Here is a 23,305-nt window from a genome sequence, read left to right as displayed (position 1 = left end):
GTGTTATTTTCTTAATAACGACTGTTCAATCTTATAAATTGTGATTATTTATTAAAACTTTCATCTTCCTTAAGCACAAAGATGAGTCAAACTCATCTCTCGCCATCAATTTTTTTTTTTCCATATATAATTTTACAAAAAGTATTTTGAAATAATAAGTAGCGATTGCAATCGATCCACCATTTTCAGTCATTATAATTTCATGAGTATGAGGTGGACAATAACAATTATTATAAGAAGAATTTCTTAATAAAAACTGTTTAATCTTGTAAGTTGTGATAATTCACTAAAAATTTCATCTTCCTCATAGAGATATCAAACTCATCTCTTGCCATCAATGTTTTTTTCCATATATAATCTTACAAAAATCATTTTGAAATAATAATTAGCAATTGCAATCGATCCACCATTCTCAGCCATTATAATCTCATAGTATGAGGTTAAGAGGTTTTCATATAAAAGATATTGCTCAGTTTCAGGTCCTTGTTGAAGAGTTCCATGAAGTAAGATTTCATGTAATGTTGTTTTCATATTTTACTCTTGAGAATTGTTTTTTCAATTCTAGAGTGTGTTGACTAATGTGAAAAATAAATAAATGTGTGCATAATAGATAAAGAAATGGAGCAAATTGACATAATGAATAAGCTATAAGAGGATTTAGAGTAGAGAAGAAGCAGTTCATATAAAATTAGATGACTTAATAGACTCACATTTTATATATGGTGGCACTTAAGTCTTCTTTTATCATCTCGATGAAAATGAGAGCTTTGGTTTGGGAGATAATATCAGCCCCAACATTTGTATAAATGTTGGATGAAGCAGATGACAAAAAGGCCGATTTTGTTTCTTTATGCAACAGCTTGGTATACTTAGAATCCAAGCAAATAGCAAATGATGAAGAGACATCTTCAGGCTTTTCTTCATGACTTAAAGAGACATCTTCATCACTTAAAGAGACATCTTCGTCGGCAAAGAAGCGTGAAGGCTAAATTCGTTGAGCGAAGACAAAAACATAGAATCTTCATAACTATCTTTGTTCAGCCATGTGTGCATATATGGATTCATTATTTATGATGTGACGAGAGATATCAATTGTTTGGCTTTAATCCTCAACCACACAATCACCATCAAAATGAAAATAATCTCAAGTGAAACTATTTTTGTTACTACAATGCAACCTCATGGGAATTACAAACATACAATAACATGTTTGATGTTACAAAAAAGAAATTTTAGTTACTGATCAAACATCATTTAGTTATTTGTGAGGTTTTTCAATTAACTGCTATTTTATGTAATTTCTTTATATAAAATATGTATGTTGTTCACAATTTTTTTTCAACTAATGTTCCTAACAAAAATAATAATTGATAAAAATAATAATTTATTAAAGAACAAAACTACAAACTTTTATTTTTTCAACAACTAAATTTTTTTATTGGATGATATACTAAACTACGTATTTTTTTTAAATACAAAAACTTATTGAAAAAGTTTAGAGAGACTAGCTAGTCATTGTCGCTAAGTTTCGACAAAAAAAATTACAGAGAAAAAAAAGTAGAGTAGATCTACCCTAAAATATGGTTATAGATATAATTTGCAGGTAAAAATTTATTCAATACTCATTTTACCACGTCTGTGTGTAAAAAATATGTACATGAGTTGCCCGTCTCGGTAATTTTTTTTATCCCTAGGCATATAGTTTTTTTGGACCCTTTTCAACATAAATTATTTTTTTCTTTTTTTTTTTCACCCATTTGCTTAAGGTTTTTGTTTTAAAAAAAATGGTCTCCTGACCACCGCCTCTCTCGCCCTAGGTATGAGCCGGGCCTTAGAAAAGGTTTGCCAAAAAAGAAAAGAGTTAAATTAGGAGATTAAAATTTCTGCAACTATCTAATTGGGTTAGGCTCATAAATTTATATATGGACTTCAGGCCAATAGATATGTTTAGTTCTTACAATAAATTTGTTTGGTAGGCTTTTTTGGTCAAAATGATTTTGACAAACATACGTTACATATTTAGTACTATGGATTAAGTTATAAAATTAACAATCTGATACAATATATAATTTTAAATATTAAACAAATCAAATAAAATTAACAAACAATTTTTTTTTTATCACACAACTTAACTCGCGGTATGGTGCGGCTAAAAATCTATAGATCTACTAGAATATATCTTACAAAATAGGTGTTATTTTAATAAGTTATTCAGCATATAATTTCATGACATAGTATTCTAGCAAAAAAAACTTAAAAAAAAATAATAATAATCACATATATCATGTTTTGAATAAAAATTACAAAATAAACAAAAGAAATTTTTATTTTCAACCCATAGAACGGATCATATTCTAGTCAATATTTTTATTTCGGGTGTGATATAAAATGTCAATATGAAGCATCTGTGCCAAAGGGATCAACATTCAATATCCATTGTAGGACGATCTTGATCAACTGTTCACCATACTAAAGAATTCTTCATTTTTCCTTGCCTCAGTCGCAGCAGCCATAGGTTTTTTCACCTTTTTTAGAAAATTCAGAGTCAAACAAGATAACAAAGAAGAATCTAATTCTACTTCTCCTCCTCCTTCATCGGTTCCTCGATCTTCTTCGTCTCAAAGCTGGACACACCAAGTCTTTCCGAGCTTCCGCGGAGAAGATGTCCGGGTGGACTTTCTCAGTCATATCCAGAAAAGGAATCATTCCATTCAATGATAATGAGATCACAAGAGGAGAATCCATTGGTCCTGAACTCATTAGGGCGATTAGAGCATCTAAGATCTCGGTTGTCTTGTTCTCAAGGAACTATGCTTCTTCAAAGTGGTGTCTTAATGAGTTGGTGGAGATCATAAAGTGTAGCGAAGAGTTGGGTCAAACAGTGATACCCATCTTTTATAAAGTGGATCCATCTAATGTAAAGAAATTCACCGGAGATTTTAGGAGTGTCTTCGAAAATACTTGTGCGGGTAAGACTAAGGAGGTTACTAGAAGATGGAGAGAAGCTCTAGCGAAACTGGTAACAATTGCCGGTTATGATTCTCGCAACTGGTTCGTCCTTTTGACTTCGATCGTTTTTTTTACTAACAACCTTTTTTTTTTCAATATTGAATGAGATTTTCATTACTGTTTAACGGACTAAATATTAATCCTCCACCTTTGTTAGGCATAACGAAGCGGCCATGATTGAAAAAATTGTCATTGATATTTTGAACATGTAGAATAATTCAACACCATCAAGGGATTTTGATGGCTTTATTGGAATGGGAGCTCATATGAAAAATATGGAATCGAAGTTATGCTTAGAGTCAGATGAAGTGAGGATGGTAGGAATTTGGGGACCTCCTGGGATTGGTAAAACCACCATTGCCAGATTCTTATTTCAACAGTTATCCGACCGTTTTGAAACGAGTGCTTTTATGGAGGATATCAAAGGATACATGTATGCAAGACCATTGTGTTCTGATAACTATAGTGCAAAGTTGCACTTACATAAACAGTTTGTGTCCCAGATAATCAACCACAAGGATATCGAGATTCCTCATTTAGGAATTGCACAATACATATTGCAAAACAAGAAAGCGATTGTTGTTCTTGATAACATCGATCGTTCAATATACCTAGATGCTATCGCAAAAGAAACTTGGTGGTTTGGTCCTGGAAGTCGTATTATCATCACAACACAAGATAAAAAGCTTTTGAAGGCATATGGCGTCAACCATATTTACAAGGTGGATTATCCATCAACATATGAAGCTTGTCAAATCTTTTGTATGTACGCTTTTGATCAAAAATTCCCTAAAGAGGATTTCAAGGAGCTTGCATGGAAAGTTACACTTCTTTTAGGTAAACTCCCTTTAGGACTAAGGGTTATGGGATCCTATTTTCGAGGGATGACTAAACAGGAGTGGACAAATGCACTTCCAAGGTTAAGGGTTCGCCTTGATGGAGAGATTGAGAGCATTTTAAAGTTCAGTTACGATGCCTTGGATACTACAGAGAAAAATTTATTTCTTCATATAGCCTGCTTTTTTAACAAGGAATCTTTAGAGATGATAGAAGCGATTCTTGCAAAGGATTTATTGGATGTGAAGCACAACCTTCACATCTTAGCTGACAAATCTTTCATATCCAGTGACTATGAGAGGATAAAGATGCATAAACTGCTAGTACTGTTAGGTAGAGAAATTGTTCGTTGTGAGCTTGGGAAACTGTCCATTCATGAGCCTGGGCAACGTCAATTTTTCGTTGATGCTAAGGAGATTTATGACGTATTGACTGATGATACAGCGGTAGGTTTTGACTTTTGACTTTTGTCTTTTGACATGCATGTATCTTCCATTGCATATATATATTGCTCTTGATAAATTTATTTCATCTGATAACTAATAATTTACATCGTACTTCATTTGTTTCTTTCAGGGTAGTAGAAATGTTATAGGCATAGATCTTAACTTAACTAAGATGGAGGAAAAGTTAAATGTTAGCGAGAGAGCCTTCGAAAGAATGTCTAATCTTAAATTCTTAAGATTCCACTACGCATATGGTGACCAAAGCGACAAATTTTACTTACCGCAAGGTTTGAAGTATCTCTCTCAAAAACTAAGATTACTAGAATGGGAACGTTTCCCCATGACATGCTTGCCTTCAAATTTTGGTACGAAATACCTTGTCAAACTAAAGATGCGGTATAGCAAACTTCATAAGCTATGGGGAAGTAATCGGGTATGTAGTTATCTTGTCTAGTTTTTAAATGTAGTTTTCTTTCGTGTGGATAATTTAGAGTTATCTTGATACTCCGTTTTTCTTTGCTTCAAATTTTATTATTTGGAAGCTTTTATATTTCTTTACTAGTAAATGTGTTCTTTGATGTTGCTTTTATTTGTTTCCACAGTCGCTTGGAAACCTCAAGTGGATTGATTTCAGTTATTCCAAAAACCTGAAAGAGCTTCCTGATCTCTCAACTGCTACTAATCTTCTTGAAGTGGTTCTAACTGAAAGCTCAAGTTTGGTGGAACTTCTTTTCTCTATTGAAAATGTCACTAATCTCCAACGATTAATTCTTTATGGATGCTCAAGGCTAGTAAAGCTTCCTTCATCTATCAAGAATGCTACTAATCTCTTGCACTTGAGTCTGGTAGGCTGCTCAAGTCTGGTAGAGCTCCCCAACTCTGTCGGAAATTTTACTAATCTCAAGAATTTATACCTTGATAAGTGCAATGGTCTTGTGGAGCTCCCTTACTCTATTGGGAATGCCACTAATCTCCTAAATTTGTCTCTTGATATGTGCACTAGTCTTGTGGAGCTACCTTCCTCTATAGGAAACCTTCATAAAATGCATAACTTGACTTTGAAAGGATGCTTGAAGCTACAAGTTCTTCCAGTCAACATCAACCTAGAGTCTCTCGAAAAACTTGATCTCACTGATTGCTCTCGTTTGAAACTTTTTCCTGAGATCTCCACAAACATCAAGTATCTCGAACTCAAAGGAACTGCAATAAAAGAAGTGCCTTTGTCGATCAAGTCGTGGTCCCGTCTTGATTGCCTGGAAATGTCATACAGTGAAAACCTCAAAAACTACCCACATTCTCTTGACATCATCACAACGTTGTACCTGGGAGATACAGAAATACAAGAAATTCTTCCATGGGTCAAGAGAACCTGTCGTCTTTGGGGACTTATGCTCGACAAATACAAGAAGCTGGTATCACTGTCACATATTCCAGATTCTTTATCATACCTCGTTGCTAGTAATTGTGAGTCTCTGGAGATACTAGATTGCTCTTTTCATAATCGTCCAAAGATCTATCTCGACTTTACTAACTGCTTGAAACTAAATAAAGAAGCCAGATAACTCATCATCCAGACTAGTAGTAAAGGTGCGTTCTTACCTGGTCGAGAAGTGCCTCCATACTTCACTCACCGAGCTACTAACGGAAGTTGCATGACAATGAAATCTAATAAATGGCCTCTTTCTACAACCTGGAGGTTTAAGGCTTGTGTCTTGCTAGTTGATAAGGGTATTGTTAGAGCTGGTGACGGGAAGAGGATGGAGGTAAATCATCACATCATTTACAAACAAAATGGCCTCACTCTTAATACAGAAGCGGCGAGTAAGTTTCTACCTGTTCTTTTGACGGAGCATTTGTACATAATAGAAGTTGAAACATAGGCAGCTTTCACGGAAATTGTCTTTAAGTTCGGCGTCGAATCTAACAAATGGGGTATAGGAGAAGGTGGGGTACTCCAACTCCCTGATGAAGACAAACACTGAAACTGAAGTTGACAGGGAAACATATCGAGAAAGAGAGATTCCAAAGACAAAGAAATCAGTAATCAACAAAGTATGTGGCTGGTCTTGTTTACTCCTGCAATTTGTTGTGAACTTGTCATTAGCTCAGTAAAGATGTTCCATGAATCTATAAGAGCTATAATTACACATTTTGAAGTTTTTTTATGTAGTTCGCTGTACTTCTTGAGTTTGCATTTTGCAACAACAGCAGCAAAATGTCAAACTGATACATTCAGTGGGCTTTGAGGATACAATCAATGGGCTTTAAGGTCCAATAGGTCTCAATAGTTGCTAAGTTTATCAATTAACTATGGTTGAGTCTGGGTAGTGTAAAGTAACTATGGTTTGTTTAGGGGTTCTCATGAGTCTCCACTGATATAAGATGTCTAAGAGAGTATGAGAGATTTTATCGAGTATTTGGTGAGGTCTTTTAGGGGGAGTGAGAGGAGCTCTATTAATAAAATCCTCAGTTCCTCTTGTAATTCCAGTTATATAATCTATCAAATCCATTTCTATAAGCAAAACGTATCAAATTGGTATCAGAGCAGTTCGATCCAATGGGAGATGGTGATGGTTCTGTGGACGTTCCTGTTTACTACAGCGATGAAGATCCAGCGATGTGGATTTCATGGGTTGAAGATTACTTCACGGACCATGGATTCACGGAAGAGACAAAGATTTCTTTTGCATATGGATTTATGGAAGGTGTTGCTCTATTGTGGTTCCAGGAGTCACATGCTGCGTTTACCAGCTGGAATGAGATCAAGATCGGTCTGCTTCAACGATTCAGCAAAGGGAAAGAGAGCGTTGTGGCTGATATAACACAGAGGGATGAATTTGACTCGAAGATGAGCAGATGGACGAGCTGTTTGGACAAGCTAGAGAAATATCTCCTAGAGACTGAGGAGTGTTTTGAAAAACCGAGTGCTGAAGAGAAGGAGAAGACTGCAGCAGCAGAAGTGGTGGTATGTCAAAGAATCGCAGAAGAAGATGTGTTGGTATCGTTGGATAATGTCTTCCAAAAAGAACAAATGGGTGTGCAAAAAGAGTCAGATATTAAGAAAAGTGAACCTGTCCGCCAAGTGTTCGATCAAATGCCTAGGGGAAGAAAAGTGAACGCGAAGAAGAAAAAGAAGAAGAGATGGAAAACGACTTCAAAGATTGATGGGTCTGAAAGTGGTTTCAATCTCAAAGGAGATACGGCTCGTGTGAAGTTGTTGACAAAGAGGCAAGAAGAACACATGAACTTCTATTTGTTGCAGGGGTTAGAGGAACTTCGAAACCAAGCAGCTAAGCCAAATCATACCTACCACGTGTTCGAGGAAATATCTCCAAGAGACAATAAGGTCACCACAAAGAGGAATCAGAAGAAGCTCCCAGAGGCGAAGAGGCTTAAATACAAAGCTGAAAAAGTGGAACCTATGCCTACTCAAATCGAGAAGAAGATCAATAGAGGAAAGGCGAGGAGGGAAGATGAGAAATTAAAAGCCAAAGTGAACAAAGATTCACATTTAATGGTTGTTGAGAGATCATGGAAATCTCAAGGAGTGAGAAAAAGGGAAAAAATGAATTGTGGTAAGTTTAGGAGGTGCAAGTTCAAACCAGGAAGCACATACCAACTCAGATTTCAGTCTCCCATGAAGAACGATGTGAAGTGTGAAGCGTTGACCCTAGAAAGGTTGTTAATAATGAGGAGATTGAAAGGTTGTGAAAGAGTGAAGTGTTGTTGCGTCGTGTTTGATAAGCTGCTACTGTGGGAAATTAAAGTGGAGAAAAAGAGGTCACATTTTGGGAACAAAGTAAATTGTTACCTAGTGCGTAATGATAAGCTGCTGTGTAGAGATTGGAACAACCAGAGTCAACAAGCGTTCAGTACTATGCTGATAATTGGAATTGAAACAGCTAAGGAGAAGAGGTTCTGGACTGCTAGAAAGAGACGCAGATTTCGACATAAGCACAAGAAGAAGGTAATGCTGTTCTTAACTTTTCACACAAAGAGAGTTCTTGTTGAGCAGATTTTCATCATGAAGAAGAGGACAAAGAAGAAGCTTGGCAGAAAATTTATGAAGCTTAACCATAGCTTCCAAGCATTGATCTATGTAAAGCTACTATGGCAATTCATCACAGCTAAAAGGAAGCAGTCAATGACAAGCGGAATGAGAGCTAAGTTTAGAAAGAAGCACCATGAAAGAGAGACCTATTTGATATATAAAGAAGTGCAAGGTGGGGGGGGGGGGGGGTTCTATAAGACGGAGAATGGGATGCACCATAACTGTCATGTGATCCGTAAGATGTGGCTGCTAAAAGTTACACCAAAGGTTAATTTCTTTCTTTGTCTTAAGAAGATTCCATGGGATAGAACTGCAATTGATGGTACCAAAATCAGACGGGTTAAGTGTAGAGATGAATGTTGGAAGGGTGTTAAGAAAAAGATACAATGGTCAATGCTAGGTATTGAGAAACTAATTGAGGCGGCCGTGAAAACCTTAGATGGAAGACATGGTGTTAGCTTGGAGATAGTTGCATTGGTTCTTACTGCAGATTTCATGCGCAAGTTGAAAATGATGGGCGATCATTCTTCTCTTAAAATTATTGCTGAAATGGAAGTCTCAACAGAACAGAAGCAGAAAATAAGACTGGTTGGGATCGGTTGTCTTGCTGTTTCCCAAATCACCGAGGCTGAAAGGAATAAAGAAAAGAATGCAATGGCTGAGGAAGATCGCCATGTTAAGGGAAAGCCTTGGAACCCTGAAAACATGATATCCAAACAGATTATATTATTGCCTAGCTCAGGGTTTTCGTTTGCAGTGAAGAACAGACACAAAGAAATTGAAGCCACACTGACCTATTCTGAGCCATGCTCGATAACTACGACCTACTTGGAGATTCAGATACAAGCAAGTCTGCTTTTTGAGGCCAAGGACAATATGAGGACAGGGTATGAAGAGTTTTTGGTGAATGGGGACGTGCGGCCAGAATATGGATATCCTTGGAAGCTCAAAAGAGGAGGAGTTGGCTAAACAGCTTGCTCATTTCAACCTTGAGGACAAGGTTGTTTTCAAAGGCAGGGGTAATGATACATTCAGTGGGCTTTGAGGATACAATCAATGGGCTTTAAAGTTCAAGAGGTCTTAGTAGTTGCTAAGTTTATCAATTAACTATGGTTGAGTCTGGGTAGTGTAAAGTAACTATGGTTTGTTTAGGGGTTCTCATGAGTCTCCACTTATATAAGATGTCTAAAAGAATATGAGAGATTTTATCGAGTATTTGGTGAGGTCTTTTAGGGAGTGTGAGAGGAGCTCCATTAATAAAATCCTCAGTTACTCTTGTAATTCCAGTTATATAATCTAACAAATCTATTTCTATAAGTAAAACGTATCACAAACCAAGAATCAAATATGTTTTTCTTTTTTACAAAAAAAAAAAAAAAAATGTTTTTTTCTGTTCTTCGATGCTGTTTTTTTTTTTTTTTTTTTTTTTTTTTACCAACAGAGTTTGAATTAGGAGACTAAAAATTCTGCAAATATTTAATTGGGTTATTAAGCTCATTAATTTATATATGGGCTTTTCAGGCCCAATAGAAATGTTTAGTTCATGAATCTAAACTTCCCTTCTCTCTTCTTTTTACCGTCTCTTTCTGAAAATTCGAAGTTGCTTTCAATCGACGGAGGAGTTTTGAGTTGAGGAAGAGAGTAGAGAGATCAATGGAGGAAGAATCGAAGAACGGTGGAACCGCGAGTCCGATTAAAGAATTGGCGGTGGTTGCGGTGCCGCCGCCTGAAGTGGAGGAGGAGGAGGATGCGATAGTCGGACCTGGACCTGCTCCACGAGGAAAACGCAAACGTCCGCTTCAGTTCGAGCAAGCTTATCTTGATTCGCTTCCTTCTGCTAATATGTAAGTACTTTAGAACTTTCTCTGTTCCTCATCAATCTAGTCGAGTCAAGTTTTGGGGTTTAGGGTTTTAGTTTCGAAGAGTTGGTGCTTACTTCTCCGTAACCTAATGGAATTAAACTCGTTAACGAGCTCACATTTGCAATGCAAATTCTCGAATTAGTGACAATTTAGCCTTAGTTGAGTCCTAGTTAATAATACATTGGTGGTTTTTATTACTGCTTCAACTTAGCTTTTTGGAATTCATGAGATTTGTATGCTTGTAATCTGTGAATTCATGAGATTTGTATCCTTTTTTGCTTTCTTTCTCCAGGTATGAGAAAAGTTATATGCATCGAGATGTAGTTACGCATGTTGCTGTTTCAGCAGCTGATTTCTTCATAAGTGGAAGCATAGATGGTAATGTTCTCTGATATTTGTGGTATTTATGTGATTTGTGATTACATTCTGGGTTTGTAATGTCAAAGCACAGATACTAATGGATTACAGTGAAACTTTTCTGTATATATCATTTTGGTTGTTATAAGTATGTTTTGTTTCATAATCTAGGTCACTTGAAATTTTGGAAGAAAAAGGGAGTTGGTATCGAGTTTGCTAAGCATTTCCGTTCCCATCTCGGTCCTATTGAAGGTCTAGCGGTAAGTATCGCCAGTGATTTACAATGTGAACTCTTTTTTTTTAGATCTAAGATACTGTCACCTCAAATCCAGGCATATGCTCCATGTTTGACTGAAAGATTAGCTTTTTATTTATATATTTTATGAATGAAGATAGTTGACCTGGTGGGAACTTATAGTTAGACGTAATATGGTTTCCACAGTTTTTGTGAATGTGTTTAGTTCTGTTATCAACCATGACTCGTTTCAGCAATGCAGGTTAGCATTGATGGTTTGCTTTGCTGTACGATCTCAAATGATCATGCTGTTAAAATATATGATGTTGTCAACTACGACATGATGGCTATGATCGCTTTGCCATATATCCCTGGTGCTGTTGAGTGGGTCTACAAACAAGGGGATGTCAAAGCCAAACTTGCTGTTAGTGACCGAAACTCATCGTTTGTGCACATTTATGATCCCCGTTCTGGTTCCAACGAACCCATTGCTTCAAGAGAGGTTTGTTTCAATCTGTTTTTCTTTTGTTGCTATTTCTTGACTCATCATTTTATACAAAGCTAAAAAGGTTTTCCTTTCTTAATCTATGTATGCCCAGATACATATGAATCCAATTAAAGTCATGAAGTACAATCCTGTTTCGGACACAATGATCTCTGGTGACACAAAAGGAATTATTGAATACTGGAGTCCAGCGACATTGCAGTTTCCGGAGGATGAGTATGTCCTTGTTTAACTTCTTATCATAAACGCTTTCATTAGTTGTAGCCTGTAGTCTGTAGGGTAAGAGGAGCATAGCTGTTTTCTGTGAGTAGCTAATGTAGTTAAATATCATATTGCTGAGAATGACGCAAAGAGCAGCATGTAGTAGAAGTACTTTAGTCGCCAACTTCTGAGTTGACCATCTTTAGAATCTGAGTATGGTTGATGGGTTGCTTTCAAGTCACCTATAGTTCACAATTTGACCTTTTACTTGTTGTTGTAGGGTAAACTTTAAACTGAAGAGTGATACAAATCTCTTTGAGATTGCAAAGTGCAAAACAACAATCTCTGCAATTGAGGTACTTATGTGGCATTTAGTATCTTTAGTTTTTCTTTAGGTGCTTAAAATGCAGATATAAGCAATTTATATGTCCGATGAAAATCATAGTGCAAGTTTTCGTCTCTAAGTTTTGTAATTTTCATTTCAGGTGAGTCCAGATGGTAGACAGTTTTCTGTTACATCTCCTGATCGTAGGATTCGCGTGTTCTGGTTTATAACTGGTAAACTGAGGCGGGTATATGATGAGTCACTTGAGGTAAGGTTACATATTCTATGTTTTTTCCTTACATGTTGTTTTCACATTGATCTTAATGATTTATTCCACTATTAGGTGGCCCAAGATCTGCAGAGGAGTGATGCTCCATTATACAGGCTTGAAGCAATTGACTTTGGTAGAAGAATGGCAGTTGAGAAGGACCTTGAAAAAACCGAGAGCGCTCCGCAGCCCAATGCTGTTTTTGATGAAAGCTCTAATTTCCTTATATACGCCACTCTTCTTGGAATAAAAGTAAGAAATCCATCTATTTTTTTCGTTTTAAAGTACCATAGACATCAGTCTAGACATGATATGTATCCTGTTTCACATGCACATTATACAATTAACCAGCATAAAGACCTGGGCCTTTCACCACCGGCTAGCTTTTACTTAGATGATTAAAGTAACAAAGATTTAATGAGGTTACGTTTATTGTTACCATATATTTAAGTGGTTATGCTCTCTGCCAATTTAGTGAATGTAGAGGAAAAGAAGCTTGAGATTTTATTGTAAATTTGGGTGTCTAAGGGGGAGTGAAAGGGGCTCTATTATCACAAATCCTCGATATCTTTGTATTTCCAGCAGATCATTATGTAAAAGCAGACCAGTTTCTCTTGATTGATTGTATTAGAACTCTTCCATGCTTAGTAAATGGAATCATAACAAGCAACTGCTAATTTTCTCTGTCTACCCTTTTGTTCTCTAGATAATAAATTTACACACCAACACAGTGGCAAGGATCCTTGGAAAGGTGGAGAGTAATGAAAGGTATCTGAGAGTTGCATTATATCAAGGTGATCAAGGAGGCAAGAAAGTTAGGAAGATTCCAGCAGCTGCGGCAAATGTAAATGAAAGCAAGGAGCCTTTATCTGATCCGACTATCTTATGCTGTGCCTTCAAGAAACACAGGATCTATATGTTCAGGTATGTGACTCCCTATCGTGCCAAATTGACTCATGTCTATGTTTTCTTAGATCCATAGAGATACCTTGATATTGCTGAAAACTACTATGAAATTATTATCAACTAATTTTTTTCTGCAGTCGGAGAGAGCCAGAAGAACCTGAAGATGCAAGCCAAGGGAGAGATGTGTTCAACGAGAAGCCTGCTGCTGATGAACTTATGTCTGCCTCAGATATTGGAAACTCATCCACAACATCTCTTCCAGAGAACGTGGTATGTTTTCATAACCCACGATGTTTGCATCTACTACTCATTACATAGTCTGTAATTTGGATTTTTAGCACTAATTATTTTAACTCCTAATTATCCAGATCATGCATACTTCGCTGGGTGACATTCATATGAAGCTTTACCCAGAAGAATGTCCCAAAACTGTGGAGAATTTCACAACACACTGTCGAAATGGCTATTACGATAACCACCTTTTCCACCGGGTTATCAGAGGATTTATGGTTCAGACTGGAGATCCTCTTGGTGATGGTACTGGAGGACAGTCAATTTGGGGCAGAGAATTTGAGGATGAGTTTCACAAAAGGTAAACGTTTCTAACTTCCATGCCTGCTTTGAATTTAGCCATCCTTTAGAAACAAATGAAATGTAACTTAGTTTTTGATATGTTGTTGTTCTTCTTGGTCTGCAGTCTACGGCATGACAGGCCGTTCACATTGTCTATGGCAAATGCTGGGCCAAACACAAATGGGTCTCAATTCTTTATCACAACGGTGGCTACACCGTGGCTAGACAATAAGCACACTGTTTTTGGAAGAGTTGTGAAGGGAATGGATGTCGTTCAGGTATGATTTGATAACCAAAAAGAATGTTTTTTCACTTGTTGGCTTAATGTGGCTTTGTATCTAACCATAAAGCCAAATGAACAGGCTTTAGAGAAAGTGAAGACTGACAAGAACGATAGGCCTTACCAAGATGTTAAGATAGTTAATGTCACTGTTCCGAAATAATAAACAATCGTTGTTGATCCGTACCCGTGATTGGTTCCTTTCTGGGAAGTTGGTCTTGCGGCTAATCTGAACTTGGTGGTTCATCTGAGATGGATCGAACTGTGGGATATGTTTGTTGTGCCGAAGCAGATTAAGTTGGTGGCATATCATCTTCTTGATTATACTGAACATTATTTTTTTAGTTTTGTAAAACAACTTTCTGCGAATGCTTTAGTGGACAAACAAACTTCTAATGTTACTTCAGTTCCGCTTATTTTCTTGTAATAGAGTGGATCTTCTTTCTCATACCTTGTCAAGTTCCGGGGGTTTATTTCTCAAAAGACAACCAATATGCAGAGGGTAACTAGATAACTTGCGACTCTTTAGTTCCTTCTTTTTGTTATGGACTACCTAGTATGATGATAGTCTACTCTTGGCTAGGCACATTCATAAGTTATAACTAGGCAACATTTCTTAAGAGTTACCTTTTTCCAAAGGTATACTTGATTGGCTTTGTTGACCATTATTCATTTGGAAATTTGTAATCTTTATGGAAGATCACCTACAATTTTCACAGGAGACTTGTTAAGTCAAGCTTTAATATTTTTCCTATAAACGTAAGAGACCATCTATGCTTCTAGAGTCAAGAATTTATCAACATAACTTGTTAAAACAAGTCACAACAGAGAAAAAGAGAGGTGATATGATGTATTCTTGTAGTGAGTGGAAGATGATAATATGGAGACTTTGTTTGATAATCTTGTCACTTTCTAACTCAGTACTTATGTTTGGTTCTCGAGCTAAGCACTTGTGTCGTCCAGACCAGAGGAATGCTCTTTGGGAGTTCAAGAACGAGTTCTATGTCGAGGAGTCGTTGCAGTACGAGTTGTGGAGGAACAACACTGATTGCTGTTATTGGGACGGTATCTCTTGTGATCCTAAGACCGGTAAGGTGGTTCTGCTAGACCTCAAGGGCAGTGCTCTCAATGGCCCTTTGAGATCTAATAGTAGTTTGTTTAGACTACAACATCTTCACAACCTGTATCTTTCATACAATTATTTTTCGGGTACTCTACCACATTCCATCGGCAACCTCAAGTATTTGAGGGTTTTGAGCCTTCGTGAATGCAATCTCTTTGGAAAGATTCCTTCTTCACTTGGAAATCTTTCTTACCTCACTGATCTTGATCTTTCTTTTAATAGCTTCTCCGGGGAACTACCAGATTCGATGAGCAACCTAAACCGGCTAAGATATTTGAAAATTGTATCGACCAAGCTCAGTGGCAACTTTCCTCATGTGCTACTTAACTGGACCGAGCTCACCTCGCTCGACATTCGTTCTAACCAGTTCGAAGGTATGCTCCCATGTAACATGAGTACACTCACCAAACTGGAGGATTTTGAGATCAACGAAAATCTGTTTTCGGGATCAATTCCTTCATCTCTCTTCATGATACCTTCGTTGATCCAACTTGACCTAGGAAGAAACGACTTCAGTGGTCCTCTTGAGATTGGAAATATCTCTTTTGCATCTAAACTTAAAGTCTTATTCCTTGGAGAAAACAATTTCAATGGACCAATCCCGGGATCTATATCGAAACTAGTCAATCTTTCTTATCTTGACCTCTCTTTATGGAACAGAGGGAGGGGCATTGTCGATTTCAGTATCTTCTTGCGTCTCAAGTCACTTACGTTCCTTGACCTATCTTATATTAACACAAGAAGCATGGTTGACACGAGTGTTTTCTCACATCTTCTCATGTCACTTGATTATTTGGATCTTTCAGGGATTAATCTGAAGATCAATTCAACTCTGCATATTTCCTCATCCATATCCACCTTGAGTTTATCTTCCTGCAATATTGTTGAGTTTCCCAAGTTTCTACAAACCGAAACCAGCTGTTTGTCGTATTAGACATCTCTGCCAATCATATTGAAGGCCAAGTACCAGAGTGGTTATGGACACTGCCAGAGTTGTGGTTTTTAAACATTTCTCAGAATTCTTTTAGTGGTTTTGGAGGATCAGCGAGTGTTATTCAAAGAAGTGAACTACAAATGCTTGATATAAGTTCAAACACATTCCATGATCTTCCTTTGTTACCAAACTCTACAAAGTTCTTTTTCGGCTCTGCTAATCAGTTTTCAGGAGAGATTCCTAGGGCAGTGTGCAAATTGGTTTCTCTTGACACACTTGTTTTATCCAACAACAACTTCAGCGGTTCGATTCCACGGTGTTTTAAATACTTCACTCGTATTTCAGTCCTGCATCTTCAGAATAACACCCTTTCTGGTATTCTTGCAGAGGGATCTATCAGTGATTACTTGAGATCACTTAATGTTGGTCACAACAAGTTATCAGGAGATCTTCCCAAGTCTCTTGTCAATTGTACTGAACTCGAGTTTCTGAACGTGGAAAACAACAGAATCAGTGACACATTTCCATTCTGGTTGGGATCGTTGCCCGATTTACAGATTCTTGTCCTTCGTTCTAACGAATTCTATGGACCAATATCTTCTCCTGGAGATTCTTTGAGTTTCCCTAAGCTGCGACTCTTTGACATTTCAGATAACCGCTTCACTGGAGTCTTGCCATCAGATTACTTTGCGCTTTGGAGTGCAATGTCATTGGTCGTGGACATTGTAGAATATCATACGCAGATCAAGTATTTAAAACAGTTAGTCATTATCGATGATATGCCGAGTAGGTATGCGGAACGTAACGCTGGAAACTATCATAACTCAGTGACTATGACGGCCAAAGGATTGAAGATGGTTCTAGTTGGGAGTGGTTTCACAATCTTCAAAACCATCGATGTCCCTGGAATCAGATATGAAGGAGAGGTCCCTGAATCCATCGGTTTACTCAAGGAACTGATTGTGCTCAACATGTCAAACAACGCTTTCGTAGGCCGTATCCCACCATCTCTGTCGAACTTGACCAATCTTGAATCATTAGATCTATCTCAAAACAAATTATCCGGCAGAATCCCACCAGAACTAGGGACACTCACGTTTCTAGAGCGGATGAACTTCTCTTACAACAGGCTTGAAGGTGCAATACCACAAGGCACTCAGTTTCAAAGCCAGAATAGTTCTTCATTCGCAGAGAATCCCAGACTTTGCGGTCTTCTTCTCCAAAAAACCTGCAGCAGAGAAGAAGCAACAAAGCAAGATGATGATGATGAAAAGGAAGAAGACGGTATTGAGCTGGACAGCAGCAGCTATAGGCTATGTACCTGGTGTTGTGTGTGGTGTCACCATAGGCCACATTCTAATTTCATGTACTGGTTCATGAGAATCTTTCACTCTTTTACTTAAACGCATGCCCTCCTAGTTTTGAGTTCTAGCTACGTGTCTGGCTCAATCTCGTCTAAGCATCACTTCTCAGGAGTCAGGAGGATGGTGTCTCTACTAGCGATAATAAACTTCACACTCGTTTGAAATATATAGTGATATCTACACATATTATTAATGATCTCCATGACATTTCAATTAACGTCGTAACAATTTTTTTTTTTTTTTTTTTATGATATACTTTGAGGCTTTGAGCTATGTAAATTAGCTCATACCAGGTTAATTACTAAGCAATAGAGAGGGCATTGAATCATCATGTAAATCCAAAAGAAAAAAATCTTCTTGCTTCATTATCTAAGTAGTAAAATTCGTAATCCAAGAATCTTTGATAACAAAGAACTACAAGAGAGGAGCAAAAAATGGTTCCACTAAGAGTACCAAAAACAAAATCTCGACTCATGACCGTGTGCGATAATCTTACTCGAAGAGACTGAATCCCATGTCCTGCATTTCAAGATCAAAGACCAATATCAAGAACCCGAATCAAGATCATAACAAAGAGTAAGTAATCGAATGCTTACATCATCAGACTCCTCTTTCTCTTCCTTCTTAGCTTCTTTCTTCTCAGCAGCTGCAGGAGCAGCAGCAGCACCACCACTTGATGGAGCAGCTGCAACAGCACCACAACCACCACCAGATGGCACAGAAGCCAACTTCTCCCTACCGGAAGCAATCAGCTCAGCAATGTCCTTACCACTCACTTCTTTCAAAAGAAGGTCAATGCTCTCTCCATCAACATCAGCACCAACTACAGAACAAAACACACAATAAACATATACTTCACTACACAAACCCATATAATCATCTATAACAAAAAACAAAGGCCTTTGAATCAACAAATCACAAAACTCTCATCATTAGCTCCAAAAATCAAAACTTAACCTCTAACAACTTAAACAAAGCAAATGCAGAATCTTCCCAAACCAACATTGCTACTACTAATTCTTTCACAGTAAACACATTCAGAACACACAAATTTTACCAGCTCCGATGATATCTTTGATATTCTGAGCAGAAGGATTAGCGTTTCCGCCCAAAACAGCAAGGAGAAAAGCAGCAGCAACCTTCATTTTTTTCTGCAGGAACGAAAAAGATAAACCCAAATTAGTCAAGAAACTGAAATTAAATTCACAAAGAGAGCGGATTGAGAGACAATTGAAACAAGAGTTACCAAGAAGATTTGAGGAGTAGGAAGCTACTAGAAGCTTGTATTGCTTTTTTGAGTTTTAGGAGAAGCGAGGAAACGAAAATGGAGGAAGACGATGAGTGAGTTGTATATATAGTTAGGGTTTCTTCTGTTTCCGGTTATTTACGGTTCCTTTGTTTTACTCTCAATTTTTTTGTTTTCTTTGATTCGGTCACCGGTTTGATTTGGTTCACTATGAACCGGTATTAATAGGGGTGTTCTCGAAATCTCTCTCACTATCTTTAACTTTTTGCTGGTTTAGAAATGAGGTCAAGAGTTGACCTAATAAACATCTAACTACAGAGAAAAAAATGTCTCTGAGTGGCGATTTTAGGGTTTGAGTGGGGAGGGGCAGGATGCGACGATGGAAGAGATTGGTGAGAAGGAAAGGCCCCCAGGAGAACCGCCGGATGCACCGGGTTCATGGGTTCGGAAGGTGACCAGAGGGAGCGTGGGAGGTAGGTTGGTACCAGAAGAGGTAGTGGATGGTAGCTTTGTGGATGAACGACTCTCCCTGGAATTTCCTAATAGGGAAGATGGGGAGCCTGTGGTGACAATTGGGAGGGAGGTTTTAGACGCCATGAATAGTCTGTGGAAACATTGCATGATAGTGAAAGTGTTAGGACGTAGTGTTCCAATAGCGGCTTTGAGTCGGCGGTTAACGGAGTTGTGGAAACATAGTGGCTCAATATCTGTTATAGATCTTCCGAGGCACCTTTTTATGATTCGCTTTGGCGTGGAGGAGGAGTATTTGGCTGCGTTGACGGGAGGACCGTGGAGGATGTTTGGGAGTTATCTGTTAGTGCAAGCCTGGACGCTGGAGTTTGATCCGTTGAGGGATGAGATATCCACAACGCCGGTCTGGGTCCGTCTAGCGAATTTCTAGCGAATTTCTATCATTAAAGGATCTTGTTTGGAATCGCTCGTGGTGTGTGATAGACAAGTTTTCACCCAGGGTATCAATCCCCTATGCAGTTGTAGTACAAAGGGTTATCAATCCAAATGGTTGTGTATTGCTAGCAGGAAGGATATGATCAGAACAATGCAAGTCAAGCCAAGCAATTAGGGTTTTGGTTATAACGATTCCTAAAATAAACAAAGTAAAAGAATATTAACAAGTAAACCACACGACCTAAGCACTCGATGCAAGCAATCGAGTAAATGATCGAGTGGGGTGATCGAGTATGCAAGTGAGATATGAACAACTCGAGGTATTACTCGATACAGGTTATCGTGTACCTGATCGGGTAAGTAGTCGAGTAAGTGAAAGAAATGCAAATAAATAAAATACGAAAGTTCCTAAGGATGGGGTAATCGAATCCTAAGTGTTCTAGACCAGTACGGATGCCTTACATGCCTCAAGCAATTATTTCCTAGACAATGAACCTCTAAGACCTTGTCACCACACTTTCGCACTAGCAACAATCAACCTTGAACAGATTACCACACTGTCGCACTAGCAATATGAACAAGCAGGCATTAAGAACGATTCATTATTGTCAGTAGACTTAAACTCATCTAATTTTGTTACTCAGAGTTAAGTAAACCTCTAGCATTGGCTAAATCAAGCATTTTATCTACTCCTTTCGGCCTGTAGCATTTGTAAACGCCCTAGATCTAATCTCAACATTTTGGTCTGTTGACAGCATTAAGAGCACCAATCTAGAAGGAAATCTATCAATCATTTACAATCAACTAAAGCATCCTAACCGATCAAGAACACAAAATCATCTATCCCATCCCTAGAAACTTTACTACACTACTCGGACATAGAAGCGAATAACAAAGCAAACAAAATGAATGAAAATGACATTGTATTAAAAGATAGAGTAGAGTAGAGAAAGTAAAGGATAGAAATCTAAGAAAACTACAAAATAAAAATGCAAAACAAGAAGAAAAATGTTGAGTCACCCAGTTCTCTCACAGAAGCTCTCGCTCTCTGGTTTGAGGGTCTGCGGCGTGCTACTTTGCAAGCTAGGGGAAGAGGGGGTTTATATATGGAAACCCATTTGACCTAGCTTCCCAGACCTGCCCGATAATCTACTCGATGGGGTACACGAGGGTGAATTCGGGTTACTCCTCGGGTGGATCTTCGGGTTACTCTTCATGCTCTTGGATCCTCCTCGATCGTGTTGGGGTTCGGACTTGTTCTTGCAGCTCGATGGCTCCTTCGGGTACATGCTCGAGTTGTCCTTGTTTTTCCCCATTTTTGGCTCTTTAGCACCTGTTTTCATCCAAAATATGCAAATGCAGAAATACAACACCCTAAATGCTCTAAAAGTGAATTCCTACAGTAAATGACATAAAAATGCTAAGTTAGAAGTATGAACAATGCAAAATATGGACAAAAAAGGATGCTAAAAACATGTAAATTAGAGAGCCATCAGACCCCCAAACTTAAATCTTGCTAGTCCTCTAGCAAGGAAGTAAGAGGGTACGGTTTGAAAGTGGGGACTCATAACCTTAAGATGCTAACCGAAAGATTCAAGCTATAGTCCTTAAAGATAGTCTAATGGTGCTAAGATCAATCAACATACTTACAAATATTTTTCTATGCTTATTACCATGCATCGATCTAGCTCAACCTCCAACTAAAGATAAGGAACATCTCTTTCACATTCAATTAAGTGTTTGGCGAATTCTTGCAAATGGAAGGTGAATCAAGCTCAATCGGTTTCAAGGGTAAGGCTTTTTAGTAAGGTGGTTTCAAACAAATTCTTTGGGTGGTTTTCTCTCAAAAGATGGAATGCTAGACAATTGTAAAAACTATCTAAGACTGAGAACAATTTGGGCATACAAAGCTTAACTCTTGATGATCTACCCTTTTCTCATTCACTCTCATTTTCATTTTTATTTATTTATTTAAACCCCCTAGAATTTAAACTACCCACATCCTTGATTTTAACTCTCCTTTTTTACTCCCTAAGGTTTAGACTTTTAAACTTTAAACTTCTAGCTCTCTTTCTTTTTTTTTTCTTTTCTTTGCTAAACTCCTAAGGCCATGTTTATAGGGAGAACACATGGGGTGTTCTTAGGCATTTTAAAAATGAAAATAATTGAATAGTGGACTTAAGATCAGGCTCACTGATCTTATTCTAGAACTGTTCTTGGGCCTGATCTTGTGTGACGTGTCTCTTTCGGATTGGTTGAAAATATATGGAATAAATTTGGACATTAATCTATGTATTAATTAAATAAAATGTTTGTCTTATTTAATTAATTAAGTAATATGTTTGTTTGTTTTTTTTTAAAATTTTATTTACAATGTTTTTTTTTGTTTCATAAAAATATGGCATTGTATTTTGAATTTTAGTAAAAGTTTTATAAGTTTGCAATTAAAATGTTATTTTATAAATTTTTATAATTGTAATATGTTTAAGAATATTAATAAAGATTATATTATTAAATAGTATTAAACATTCTTAAAATTTTTATTAAACATTAATCTATGTATTTATTAAATATTAAGATCTTAAACATGTTCTCCCAATAACTAACTTTTTAACAAAAGTTCTTAACTACTGATCTTACATTATTTTCACAATATTTATACTCTAAGAACACCCTAAACTGATCTCCCTATAAACATGCCCTAATGTAGATATATTCTTCTCTTTTTTTCTAGGAGACTATGGGGCTGTTCGTTTGGTCGCCGCAAGTAGGTGCGGCTGCGGCAGACGCAAGTTAAGCTGTTCGTTTGGTCGCCGCCAATAGATGCGGCATAACGCAGCGGCAGACGCAGCGTCCTGCGGTTAAAAATTTTGGACGCCGAATAAATTCAACGTCAGCGACTTAAAAGTTGCGATATGTGTGTTAAATGACAGAAACACCATTGTTATCTTCAAAAAATTACAAAACAACTAACCCTAAAATTACAAAACATTCTCATCTTCTTTCTTCGTCGCCTCCATGGCCTCCATGGTTAGACTTCTTCTTCTCTAAGCGAAAGCTTCGTCATCTCTATCTCTCTCTGGGTAATTGCCATTTCAATCCAAAACTCGGTGAACAGCTTCTCTATTTCATCATCCTCTCTCTTCGTGGCCCTGTTCAATCTGCAAAGGTACAATTTCTATCTTCACTCTCTCTCTCTATCTCCCCATATCTCTATCTCTCGGCTCACTCAGTTACAAAAATGGTTTTTGAACATTTGAACATTTGAATAATTCTGGGTTTTTGAATATTTGAACATTTGAATAATTCTGGGTTCTTAAACATTTGAATAATTCTCGGCTCACTTGTTTTGTTTTTGAATTCTTAGTTCACTTTAACTCTTGAATTATTCAGATGAAAGGTTATCAAATTTAGTAGCTTTATGGTTTCATTTCACTCCATAGCTTTAGTTTAAATTTAAATTTTGTCTTGGTCACTCTTCTTTACTCGTTACTATTTGTGAAAAGTGTATTTAGAAGTGATACAAAGTGTATTTAAAAGTGTATTTAAAAGTGTATTTAAATTTTGTCTTGGTCGTCAACAATCAATGAAGGGAGATTCCAAAAAAGTGAGTAGCTTTTGTAATCTAGAATAACTTGTATGATTGTTGTAAACCTGTTTCATCTCAATTCTATTTGATTCTAACATGTGGGCTACCTTTGCAACAATTTTAATCTTGTTATATCTATCTATCATCTTTTCAGGAGCATGAGAAGGGTGGACGACAAGGGAAAACGATAAAGATATTCTCCATCGCATCAGGGCATTTGTAAGAGCTATCATTTTTTATCTGCTTGACCACATAGATTGACTCAGGATATTTAGAAGTTTCTGTGTA

At 37.3% G+C, this 23,305-nt stretch overlaps 4 protein-coding genes and 1 pseudogene across 4 annotated transcripts; 4 read left to right on the top strand and 1 right to left on the bottom strand.

Moving 5' to 3' along the window:
- The first annotated feature begins 2,415 nt into the window (after window positions 1–2,415).
- LOC104780311 (putative disease resistance protein RPP1) lies at window positions 2,416–6,591 on the top strand. Its single transcript, XM_087510214.1, has 4 exons — window positions 2,416–3,051; window positions 3,167–4,292; window positions 4,423–4,725; window positions 4,895–6,591. Exons 2-4 carry the CDS (start codon window positions 3,264–3,266, stop codon window positions 5,852–5,854), a joined length of 2,292 nt encoding a protein of 763 aa, XP_087366340.1. The 5' UTR covers window positions 2,416–3,051; window positions 3,167–3,263; the 3' UTR covers window positions 5,855–6,591.
- Window positions 6,592–9,917: 3,326 nt separating this feature from the next.
- Window positions 9,918–14,303, top strand: LOC104780306 (peptidyl-prolyl cis-trans isomerase CYP71). Its single transcript, XM_010504805.3, has 13 exons — window positions 9,918–10,187; window positions 10,498–10,583; window positions 10,734–10,822; window positions 11,060–11,299; window positions 11,397–11,518; window positions 11,784–11,859; window positions 11,989–12,096; window positions 12,172–12,348; window positions 12,803–13,020; window positions 13,140–13,272; window positions 13,371–13,594; window positions 13,700–13,853; window positions 13,938–14,303. Exons 1-13 carry the CDS (start codon window positions 9,997–9,999, stop codon window positions 14,016–14,018), a joined length of 1,899 nt encoding a protein of 632 aa, XP_010503107.1. The 5' UTR covers window positions 9,918–9,996; the 3' UTR covers window positions 14,019–14,303.
- Window positions 14,304–14,700: 397 nt separating this feature from the next.
- On the top strand, window positions 14,701–17,315 carry LOC104783762 (receptor-like protein 48 pseudogene; annotated as a pseudogene).
- A 294-nt stretch (window positions 17,316–17,609) lies between these two features.
- Window positions 17,610–18,650, bottom strand: LOC104780305 (large ribosomal subunit protein P2w). Its single transcript, XM_010504804.3, has 4 exons — window positions 18,523–18,650; window positions 18,334–18,427; window positions 17,873–18,099; window positions 17,610–17,795 (listed from the first exon to the last, which is right to left on the bottom strand). The coding sequence occupies exons 2-4, from the start codon at window positions 18,419–18,421 to the stop codon at window positions 17,769–17,771; spliced, it is 342 nt and encodes a 113-aa protein (XP_010503106.1). The 5' UTR covers window positions 18,422–18,427; window positions 18,523–18,650; the 3' UTR covers window positions 17,610–17,768.
- A 251-nt stretch (window positions 18,651–18,901) lies between these two features.
- Window positions 18,902–19,423, top strand: LOC147945803 (uncharacterized). The gene has a single exon (XM_087509371.1). It carries the CDS (start codon window positions 18,902–18,904, stop codon window positions 19,421–19,423), a length of 522 nt encoding a protein of 173 aa, XP_087365497.1.
- The last annotated feature ends 3,882 nt before the right edge of the window (window positions 19,424–23,305 follow it).

This window comes from Camelina sativa, chromosome 4 (genome assembly GCF_030686135.1).
Source record: "Camelina sativa cultivar CO46 ecotype springtype chromosome 4, ASM3068613v1".
Taxonomy (NCBI): domain Eukaryota; kingdom Viridiplantae; phylum Streptophyta; class Magnoliopsida; order Brassicales; family Brassicaceae; genus Camelina; species Camelina sativa.
This window is presented reverse-complemented; position numbering and strand designations above follow the sequence as displayed.